General features: G+C 42.2%; 1 protein-coding gene across 1 annotated transcript; it reads left to right on the plus strand.

Annotated features, from left to right (window-relative positions):
• Nucleotides 1-309: 309 nt before the first annotated feature.
• Nucleotides 310-4,602, plus strand: LOC149200980 (uncharacterized). The gene is made up of 2 exons (XM_089401149.1): nucleotides 310-1,215; nucleotides 1,396-4,602. Exons 1-2 carry the CDS (start codon nucleotides 310-312, stop codon nucleotides 4,600-4,602), a joined length of 4,113 nt encoding a protein of 1,370 aa, XP_089257275.1.
• The last annotated feature ends 7,137 nt before the right edge of the window (nucleotides 4,603-11,739 follow it).

The raw sequence follows: 11,739 nt of genomic DNA on the forward strand, positions 1-11,739 counted from the left end.
TCTGAGACCGATCTAGAAAAGTTGGAAGTGGTCATCTCCAGAGCCTACCACCAAAACCAACTAGGTATTCAACCTGGCAGTACGTGGGACGGCAGCTTGCGTCCAAAGGATACCAAAAAAAGAGGGAGGAAGACAGATCTCCAGAGAACAATAGAGATTGGGAAAATCCTGGTGGACTCCGGTAGATATGCGAAGTTGACGAAGTACTACAGTCCTGCCCAAACTAGTTGAACCATGAAGCTTGTATCCTGGAATTTAAGAGGGCTTAATAGCCCTGGAAAACTCAGGATGTTAAAAAACATGATCAAGATGGAGAAACCGCAGATGTGTTTCCTCCAGGAAACTAAATGCAATAGTGCCACGCTGGGCCGCATACTCTCAAAAGCCTGGCCAGGAAGCCGATCTGTTGCTGTAGATGCATCGGGAGCTTCAGGGGGGCTCGCTATAGCATGGAATACCCAAGCTGTAACTCTCGCAGATTTTCATGCCTCCCATCACCTCATACAGGCGACCTTTCATATTCTAGGTACCAACATACATGGTAACCTATCCAACGTCTATTTTCCGCAAGACACTGGAAGCAAAATCGCGCTCCTGGACACCATCGAAGCGCTGAGCACAAATAGGCTACATCCACTTTGGATCGTGGCAGGGGACTTCAACATGATAACCAAAATAGAGGATAAGATAGGAGGGAGAACCAGATTGGAACCAGAAGTAGATCGCTTCAAGGACTTTATCCAAAATGCCTCTCTCATAGATATGCCATTCTGTAACGGCACCTTCACCTGGAGTAATCGCAGAGGTGGCAAGCATCAGATTGCCTCCAAACTAGACCGCTTTCTAGTCTCGGACAATGCGGTGCATCTCGGAGGCGATCTTTCGGCGGCAATTTTGGCTCATACTGGTTCGGATCACTGGCCAATCGCTCTGCAGTGGCAAAGACCAGGGGATCGAACCAAAAGACCTTTTCGTTTTGAGGGATTTTGGCTCACACACCCAGCATTCAAGGACTTCGTCAGAACCATCTGGGCCTCTTTCATCCCACCAGAGGGATCGAAAATGTACCAGCTTCAACAGAAGCTGCGATTTCTAAAAAGTCACCTGAAAAGTTGGAATAGGGAGACCTTCGGGAATATATTCAAGGCGCAACAGGAGTTAAATCAGGAATTGGGGGATCTCCATCAGAAAATAATTAATGAAGGGCACACGGAGGCAACCCTGGATCAAGAACGGCACATACACAATCAGCTTGAAGAAAGGAGAAAGCAGGAGGAAATTTATTGGAGGCAAAAGTCAAGGGTCAGGTGGCTAAAAGAAGGGGAGCGCAACACCAAATTCTTCCATAGAACTACAGTGCAGAGAAGGATGCATAATAATATTCCATTCATCCAGAACCAAGAGGGGGCAAAAGTTGAGAAGCATGAGGAAATCGAAGAGATCCTCCTCAATCATTTTCAGCAGGTACATCAAGAGCAAGCTGTGGATCGGCAACAGGCGATTGGAAAGATAACCAGCAATATACCCAAACTTGTCACAGAGGAACACAACGAACTTCTCATGCGCCCCATTCTCATCCAAGAAGTAGATGAGGCAATGATGCAGCTCAAAGAAGGTAAAGCCCCTGGACCAGATGGTTTCACAACCACGTTTTTTCATGCTTTCTGGGATTTGGTTAAAATGGAGGTCTGGCAGATTGTAGAGGAATCCAGGGCTTTGCGCTGGCTTCTCCCCTCCCTCAACTCCACTTTCATAACTCTCATCCCCAAAGAGGAGAACTCCATTACACCTGACAAATTCAGGCCCATAGCTCTCTGTAATGTCATCTATAAAGTCATATCCAAAGTCATTGCTAATAGGTTGAAACCTCTATTACCCATGCTCATCTCTCCGGAGCAGTCGGGATATGTAGAAGGCAGACAGATAATGGATGGCATTCTCCTCACGCACGAAATCATTCACTCGCTCAAACAATCCAAGCAAGCCGGTATGTTACTCAAGTTGGATCTCTCCAAAGCTTTCGACAAGCTCAGCTGGTCTTATATTCAACACATGTTGAAAGCTTTTGGTTTCTGTGCTACTTGGGTTCGATGGATCATGAGCCTTATTACTTCCACTCATTTCTCCATCCTGGTTAATGGTATTCCCTCCCGCCCTTTCAAGCCCTCTCGAGGCATAAGACAGGGGGACCCCCTTTCCCCTTTCCTCTTTGTTCTTATGGCTGAAGGTCTTGGTAGACACATCAAGCATGCCCTCCACTCTCAGCAGCTAAAAGGCATCTCTATCCACAACTCCCCTGCCTCCTCTCATCAACAATTTGTTGATGACACCATGCTCTATGGCTACCCCTCGGTTCAGGAAGCCTCCTGTTTAAAATCCCTGCTCAACGACTTCTCTGAAGCCTCTGGCACCCAGGTCAATTGCTCCAAGTCTCAAATTTTCTTCTTCCATACCCCTCTGCCGGTTAAATCTGCAGTTTCCCGCATCCTTGGCTTCCACTCAGCCTCTCTCCCTTCCACTTACCTTGGAGCTCCTCTCACTGCCTCTGCCATAAAGCAGCCTGCATGGCGCATTCTTATAGAAAAACTCGAATCTAAACTCAATCTGTGGACTCACCGTTCTCTCAATCTAGCTAGTCGGGTGGTGCTCATTAAGTCCATCCTCCAAGCCATGCCTCTCTACCTTTTTTCTATCCTAGCTGCTCCAAAGTGGGTATTAAAAAGGTTGAGGAACCTGCAGCGTGACTTTTTGTGGGGAAGCTCAGCCACTAATCGCAAATGGGCATTAGTGAAATGGGCTACTGTCTGTATGCCCAAGAACAAAGGAGGCATTGGACTCAGAGATCCTGAGTACAGCAACACCATCATGAACGCCAAGATCTGGTGGCAATGGGTGACTAATCCAGATAAGCTATGGGCTAAAATATGGACCGCCAAATACGCCAACAACAGGCCCCAAGTAGAGCTCATCAGATTTACACCTGCTGACAAGGGATCGCTAATCTGGAATGCCGCCAAGCAACATTACCAGCTCATTCAACAGCACAGCTTTTGGGAAATAAGGAATGGTCACATTGCTAGATTCTGGAATGATGCTTGGAACCAACTGCCCAAACTCTCAAGTGTTCTTCCTCCAGCAATGGTTCCGAACAGGCAGGAGCAGCAGCAGGCAACAGTCCAGCAATTCTGGCTACAGGAGACGGAGAATGGGTTCAGGAAATGGCGACCGAGTAACCAGATAATCAGCAACACAAACACTCAGGAAGCAGCAGAACTTGAGAACGAGTTAAGAAAAAGGAGCATACGGTATGAGGACAGCGATGACATACTCAGATGGGGCTATCTACCTAAAGGATCCTACTCCACCTCCGAGGCCTACAATCTCATCGGTAACTTTCCCACTAGACCGGATCCTCTCTGGGGAAGAATTTGGGGCTTTAAAGCTTGGCCCAAAATCTCCCACTTCCTTTGGATGGTAGGACACAAAAAGATTCTCACCTGGGACAAGCTAAGGAGACGCAACTTTCAAGGTCCTTCAATATGTCACAATTGCTTTCAAGACGAGGAAACCTTGCAACATCTTCTGGACACCTGCTCACTAGCCAATCAGCTATGGGAAAAGGTCAGCTTCAGATGCCAAAAAAGGTGCAAAGGAGACGGAGATATCATTGACTCCATCCGACAGTGGTCGAAAAGCCCCTATGACTGTGCGATCCTCAATCACCTATGGAATATCATCCCGGGCACAGTCTTATGGAACATTTGGAAGGAAAGGAACAGGCGCATATTTAAAAATCAGAGCTCTCCCATTGAGGAAATCTGGAGCAGACTGCATGGAAATCTCAGAGAAACCATGCTTCTACGATCATGGACTAAAGAGGATCTCCCTACCACAGACAATGAGAAAAACATTCTCGACAATTGGAAGCTGCAACTGCCACAAGAGTATGCCATGCATCAGCCAGCGAATTGCAATATCAAGGAAAATAGATGCTGGACTGCCCCCCCCATCAACTCATACAAACTCAACTTTGATGGGGCATCCAAAGGCAATCCTGGACCAGCAGGATTTGGAGGCATAATCCGAGATCATAAAGGCACTCCCCTGCAGATCTATTTCGGCAATATAGGGTGGGATACCAATAATTCCGCAGAGTTGGAGGGACTCTGGCAAGGGCTCTTAGTAGCCAGGAGACTCAATCTTCAACCCTTGATAGTGGAAGGCGATTCCCAGATCCTCATCAACATGGCCACGCGCATTCAGAATGGCTCTCAAGCCAGAAAAGTTGCTAACAGCTGGAGACTAGAAGCAAGGCTAAACAACATTGCTCATGAGTTGCGCAATCACAGAGCCCTCTCCTTTCATCACACAAAAAGAGAAGGCAACAAGATTGCTGATCTCCTAGCTAATATTGGGGTAGAAAATAACCAAACCCTCCTATCAGGTAATTTGGATATAATCCCAAGCAATCAGCAGACTCAGGACTGTGAAAGTCTCATCCAAAGAGACGCTGAAACCCCGGATGCGGGTGATGGTATGTCACACAGGGACGAGCCACATGCCCAGCATGTGCCGCCCCGTGCCAACGACCTAGAGTTATGAATCACCGCCGCCGAGGTATAACATTCAGCTGCCCGAGCGATGGGCATTCAATGCTGAGCAGAGTGAAGAGACGGGGAGGCAGGGAGCAGTTATGGAGGGCTCTGTTCGAGGGAATGTTGAGAGATATTATAGGGAAGTCGGATCATTGCAGATGCATCGGCTTGTTAAGGTCTGGGAGGTGCAGGCGGGGAAAATCTCCGGACGGGTGGGCGCTTTCCTCCCTCAAAGCGCAATCACTGCATCCTGGTATTGTGAATTTGATGAATGGCTCAGAAAAGAGCGGAACTCCAAGAGCAATTGGAGCGAATTTGAGACGGAAACTGAGGTCTCTCGCTCGGGCAAAGTCTGCTCCGGGTTTGCTACTTCTGTGCGTGGTCTTTGGGCAGTGGAGCTCCGCCCTGCATCATCTTGGGTACTGTTATCCTTTGGCGATCACAGAGGGGACTTCAAACCCACGCGCTTGGTCCTGGAACCAGCTGAAGAGGACGTGGAATCTATGGCTCGATTGCGGGAGAGACAACCGAGTAGAAGGGGACCAGGACGAGGTGCTTCTTCTCGCCCCCCTGCAGCAGATGCGCACCATCACTGCTGCTGCTGCTACTGCTACAGGAGAGCGAAAGCCACCCCAATTCAAGCCAACCAGTTCATGGAGGTCGGGAGCTCCAGCGGAGGGGAGCCGGTGCTTCCAGCATTTGGCTCAGTCGTTTTCACCTTGGGCAGCTCGAAGGATAATGCAGGCATCAATGCACATATCTCGGTCCTCTTTACCAAGGTTCCTGAGGAGAATGAAGATGGAAAGCCACCAGTTTCGGCTGAGCCACCTCCAGAAGGCAATCGTGAGGAGAGTCCAGTGCTGCAGCCATCAATTGAAGAAGGAACTTCAGGGAAAGAGCCCAAGCAAGCCCCTCCCCAACTTCCAGAGCAGGAACCTCTGGCCACTGCAAAGGATCCAATGGCAATGTGGGCAGGAGTCCCTGAAGGTCAAGGATGGTGCTACGTCGTGGAGGAAGAGCCTGAGGATTGATCCCCAGAAGCGCGCTCCAGCCCTCTCTTCTCTCTCTCGGCTATGGTCTACCTCAAAGGTTTCTCTTGGCTACGTTACTGTGTCAGTTTATTTTCAGTTCTTAACTATGTCTTGTATTCTGCGGTCATGCGTCTGGGAGAGGATTCACGTGAAGTTTTTTGAATGGAAGCCCCTGCGTGGGCTGTATCGCTACTGTCTAAGCTCAATTCTGTTACATGTTCTGTTTCTTGTTCTGGTATAGCCGTGTCATTATTGTCTTTGTTTTGGTCTGTTTAGGAAGTGTCTTGGTATATTCAGGAGGTGCTGCCCCTGCGAGGGAGCATTTTGGTGTCAAGCTAAGTCATCCAAGGTGCCACAGTTGGCCCTGGACAGCATGTCTCTCTGCATGTAAAGTTTACTTGTAAATAATATAATAGATTAGCTAGTTTTACCGAGAAAAAAAAAATGATTAATTCATAATTCATGAAAAAATAAACTTTTAATTATATTAATTTAGTTATATTATTAAATTAATATATTATTTTCTTTTTAATTATATTATTTTAATTATATTATTAAATTAATATATTATTATTTTTTAAAGATAAATAATAATAATAAATAAATAAATAAAAATTATATTTCAACTTATTTTATTTTATTTTATTTAAATTATTTTAAATATAAATAATAAAAATATATGAAGGAAAAATTAAAATCAAATTGTGTTACTTTATAGACATTTTGAACGGAAAGTCTTGTCTTGTTTCGGTTAAATAATTTTAAGGTAATTAAGGCAAATATAAAATTTAAGGATATGTTAATATTTTTTTTCGGGGAAGATGTTAATATGTTTTTTCGGGGAGAGTATATATATTTTTAAAATAACTTTGTGAGGTAAGTGTTTTTTGGATTGCATTAATTTCATTTTAATTTTCCGTTTTATATTCTTACACGTTGAAAACACCTTTATTATTTTTTTTTCCCGCGGTGGAAAAACCTATCGACTCAGGTGTCAAACCAACAATGAGGATAGCCATCTCTGGCTGCTATCCGCGAGTGCTGACTTGACTCATCACCGTCAAATAGGAAAACCACGCCACCTGTAATAACCCGCTGGTGGTCCGTAAGGGAGCAGGCTTCCACTCCTGCCAGATGCCTCTGGGTCTTGGGCCGTTAACCTGTTTCCTTACGTCCGAGGAAGACGAGCTCTTAGCCAAGCAGAAGCAGTTTTACGACATACTCCAGGCCGAGAAAAAACCTTTATTATTATTGGATGCGTTTATTTGTATTAGTTTTTTTATATATAAATATTATAAGTGTTAATTATTTGTTTTTGATTTTTAATTAAGTTGTATTTAGGTTAGGGTCAATTAGAAAATAATTTGTTTACTAATAGGATGTTGTTATTACATTGGTGGAAATTTTGTTAGTGCAACTTTAGAATTGACTTTTATCTTCAATCTTTCTTAATGGATTTGATGAATATGTGATCTCATCTAAATTGAATTATGTAAACTAATTAATTTACATTTTGAGTAAAAAATAATATATTAATAAAAATAATATCAAATTATTTAAATAATTTATTTTAATTTTCTATTTAATGAATTTTATTTAATAGAAAATTTATTTTTTAGATAAATATATATTTAACTATATTTTTATATAGATATTTCGAGTTTAATTATTATTATTTAGATTAATATAGAAAATTTGGAAATTGCACTAAACAACATACATGTATATTAAATTAAGAGGAAAAATGTTTAAAATAAAAAGGTGTTTAGGTTAGTGCATAGCATATATCATACATATGCATTATATAAGTTATGGGATGATAAGGAGTTGGAGGGGAAAAGGAAGCTAAGGTATTATAAGGAAGTGACTAACTCCATTCTTGCTAACCAGGATTATTTTTATGTTCTGACCAGTGTTAAGAAGAAAATGAACATTGTGAAGATTAGAACTAATTCTCATGAGCTTTGAAGTGAAATCGGGCATTGTTCTATTCCCAAAATGCCTTGGGATGAAAGAACCCGTCACCTTTGTGATACTAAGAGGGTTAAACATGAAAAACACTTTATCTTGGATTGTCCGACTTTTACTCACATCCATTCTCATTTCCAAAACATTTGCCACACTACCAACCTTCTTGACTTGTTAAGCCAACAAAACTATAGTGATATAGGAACACTTTTTTCTCTTTTTCTTGATCATAGAAGTAAAATATTAAATAGTCTCAATTCATCTCTTATCTTAAGATCTGATAGACCACATTAGTCTTAGTATATGTTAATTGTCATCATCATAATTGTCCAAACTAAAAGTACAAGTAAATGACCTTTTAATACGTACATTTTATCTTTTTTTATAAAAATAAGTATCAGGTTATAAATAAATTATTTATAATTAAATGTATTTTTCAATAAAAAGAAAAATCACCAAAATTTATATTAAAAAAAATAGTTTACAAAAATCTAATCATGGAAATACATCATGTTCCAAAAAATCAAAATCTCATGTGCATAACATGTTCCAAAAAAAGTCAAAATCTCATGTGCATCACCACCCAATAGTTGGATATCTCTCAAACTGATGATAATGTTTACTATAATGTACATCATCACATTATTTGTAGTTAAGTGTATATTATAATGTGTATTAGCTATACACAAAGAGATAGGATTGGCACGATTAATGGTCGATCTCCTTGCCTCAATGAGAAAATGCACTGAAACCATATTCATGGGTATTCGATGCACTCCCTTTAATGTGCTAAACATAGTGCTCATCCTTGCCCTTTCCTCTTTTTGTTAGGGAACCTTTGGCCCCTCATTAATATTCATGAGACAATGGGCGATGACCCTTATGTGGTTTATGATATAATGTCCTTGGTGGGATTTTGTCATTTTTGAAGAGCGGTGTTGTTGGATGGTTATTTAAGGGGTTCAAGGCGTCGTCTTGAAAGCTCTTTAGCATTTTATGTCCCCAAACAAACAAAAAACACTATGTATGCCAAGTCACAAATCATGACACATACAACTACAAAATTCTTAGGTGCTATGTGTGCCAACAATGTTAATAGTTTTTTAAAAATTGAGACTACAAAATAATTAGAATTAGATATTAATGCATTGGTTACTTTAAACATGGTTTTTATTATTATATCGAAGGAGCTAAAAAAATTTCAAGTATCCATGATTACCTATAAATTTAAAAAATTTAGTGAATTTAATTCAATTTTAATATCTCATTTATAAAATGTTTGTAATAATTTTGTAAGATTAATAATTAAAAAAATTTATATATATTTTTAAAAGAAAAATTAGTGGTTTTTGAAGAAAAATAATTATATCTTATAGAATTTACGCAAATCGTTTATATTAAAAAATGGAATTGGTAAATCCTTTTTGGGAAAAAATGGAGGTTAGTCAAATGGTGAAAGTTAGCCCTTAAAATTTTTCTTGTCAAAGGAGATTATTTGATGAAAAAGAAGCATGATAAGATGACAATTATTTGATGAGCAAGAAGCATGATAAGAAGCCTTCAATTTTTGGTCATTGAATCAATCTATGGTGATACTTATGAGGAGTGCTTACATTTCCATATGGCATGTGTTGGGCATGGAATCCCCCCAGGGCATGTTTTCGGGCTTAAAGTCCAAGTTTTGATCAAATCTTTTCGTAAAAGCTCCGCGAATTGCAGGCGTGGTGCGCGAAAGTATGATAGAGTCATAGGGTTGTCCACCCTAGTTTTTGTAATGTAATGTCGGCTGGATAGACCTACCCATGGTCCGCAGACCATGGGATTGTATAAATAGAGCGAGGCTCTAAGTGTAGAAAATAAGAAATGAACTAATAGAAGGGAAGCATGAGAAGTCTAAGTGATTGAGTCGAAGTGTAAAGTGTGTCTGTGGGTCGTAGAGTAGGAGAAGGCTCTGTAGCTAAGTGCGCAGAGGCCTAGTAGTCCGCAGCTGAGTGTGTGGACCCCTGTAGCTGAGTGCGCAGGGCAGATCGAGTCTATAACCGTTGGGAGTATCAATAAAGACAAGTTTTGCTATAATTCTGTGTATGTTTTCATAGTTTAATGCATGATTAGATATAATTTGCAAGTACACTATTTATTTACTACGCGATTTTGTATGAATGTTTTGTATTTTTAATTATAACTTAAGAAATTCAAGTAGGCGAAGGTAATTAATTAGCACTGGAAGATAAGTAAGATCCCGGGTAATAGCGCAGAGTGCGGCACAGCCCCTAGTTAGGGCTGCACGAAAGTAGTGTATCAAGCCGTGAGGAATGGAAAGTGCGCGAGGTGACATGTGCGCAGGAACAACCAGAGAACCAATCGTACCTCTCAGACATCTCAAGGGTGCGGAAACCTGGTTCTAGTACCCTCCCATACTACTTCGGGTGAGACCTTAGTTTGCGCTCCACGGACTGTTGCCAAAAGGGCCAGTAGTACAGGGATTTGTTTGGTTAATTAACTCCGAACCTGGGTCAGGCCCCAACAAGCCAACAAATGGTTCCGTTGCTGGGACTGGGATCTGCATAGAGATGTATGATGTCGTATCACTGGAATCCGACAAAGAAAGGAATTGAAGATTGGTTGGACAGAAAGATTCACGAGTTCACGGCGCAGGAAAATAGGAATCCGTGACTATCAAAGGAAGAGTGGTTAGACTGCTACTTGTATACGGAGATCCACAAAATTTTCTTTGCATCCTTCCCCACTGAATTGTACGAATGGATCGCGAAGCTAGCATATAGCCAAGGAAGGTGTAAACTCGACAAATCTATTGTGTGGACTCCAGAATTGGTGCGCAGACTGGAAGCATCAGAAGATAAGATCGTGCACGCTGTTGATCACTAGCTCAATCGAATAATAGGAGGATTCATCACCGAATTCGCAGCAGATACTTTAGTCAGCTATAGCGAGGCAAAATGACGCTTCCTCAAGGGACTGCAAGGTAAGTACGTTAAATATTTGAACACTTGGATTAAAATGCTACTGTGTGAAAAACGGGTTATACGAATAAATTGATGTTTGGGGCTATGCGAAGTGGGAGAATCTACAAAAACGAAGATAGCACAGGACTAGAGACTAGCCCCTTGATTTCACCTCCGCGAGGGGGTGAAGAAGAGCTCGCGAAGGTCTCACCAAGAAATGCGATCAATATGATAAGACAGAGAATTCCACGCATACCACCCCCACCCACACCACCACCAGTTTCACCGTCTTCACCCCCGTCTTTGCCCATACCACCTCCGCCACCACCGCGAAGTAGTATGGCAAGTGCGATAAAGCTACCAGTGTTCAAGGGAGTAGGGAATGAAGATCCGAACTAGTTTTGGTTTGTAATAAAAGCTATATGGGAAGCACAGGGTGTCACAGACGACAATATAAAGAAGGCAACGTTGGTCAGTGCTCTGTAGGATCGCGTGTTGACCTGGTACATTAAGTATTTCAATGATAATCTGAATGCGGGGATCGCGGATATCCAAGCTGCGCTAAATAAAGAATTTAGCATACCAAAGTCCGAGGCACAATCGATCATTGGATTCAAGGAAATCACAATGCTACTAGGCGAGACCCCGTGGGAGTTGGATCAAAGACTGAAGTGCACAATTCGTGAAGCGAACATGACATTAACAGATGGGCAACACTGCAAATGGTTTGTAGCATCGTTAACGTCGCATCTATGGAATGCGTTGTCGCAAAAAAGGCTAACCACTCAGGCTAAGGCTTTGGAGGTCGCGATGAGATTACACGAGACTCCAATACAAGATCCTAACCTGGGAGTTCAGCAGATTCACGCGCAGTTGAAAAACTTGTGCCTGGAGATGTAGAGTTTGAAACAAGATAGGACAACCCGCCCAGAGATGTGCGATGAGGTATGGTGCGTAAAATGCAAGGGCCAGGGGCATGACAAGGATCACTGCCTGATGTTCGCGAATTACCTTACGGGAGGAGGGCCAATGCCATTGAGACTGAAGACACAAGCAGGACCAAGCACGGCGCCTGCATTATGGTGCGCGATTTGTCAAATAGGAGGAAAGCATGCTACAGATAACTGCCATTTATTTCAGAAGTATACGCAGAATTCACAGCAGTTGTTCTATAATTTCTGT

This window comes from Pinus tabuliformis, chromosome 2_1 (genome assembly GCF_031772625.1).
Source record: "Pinus tabuliformis cultivar Carrire ecotype Pingquan chromosome 2_1, CPIR1, whole genome shotgun sequence".
Taxonomy (NCBI): Eukaryota; Viridiplantae; Streptophyta; class Pinopsida; order Pinales; family Pinaceae; genus Pinus; species Pinus tabuliformis.

Coding starts and splice junctions, on each gene's coding strand:
- LOC149200980 (XM_089401149.1), top strand. CDS start 310: ATGGAGAAACCGCAGATGTGTTTCCTCCAGGAAACTAAATGCAATAGT. Junction 1,216..1,395: donor TTAATGAAGGGCACACGGAG/GCAACCCTGGAT, acceptor CCATTCATCCAG/AACCAAGAGGGGGCAAAAGT.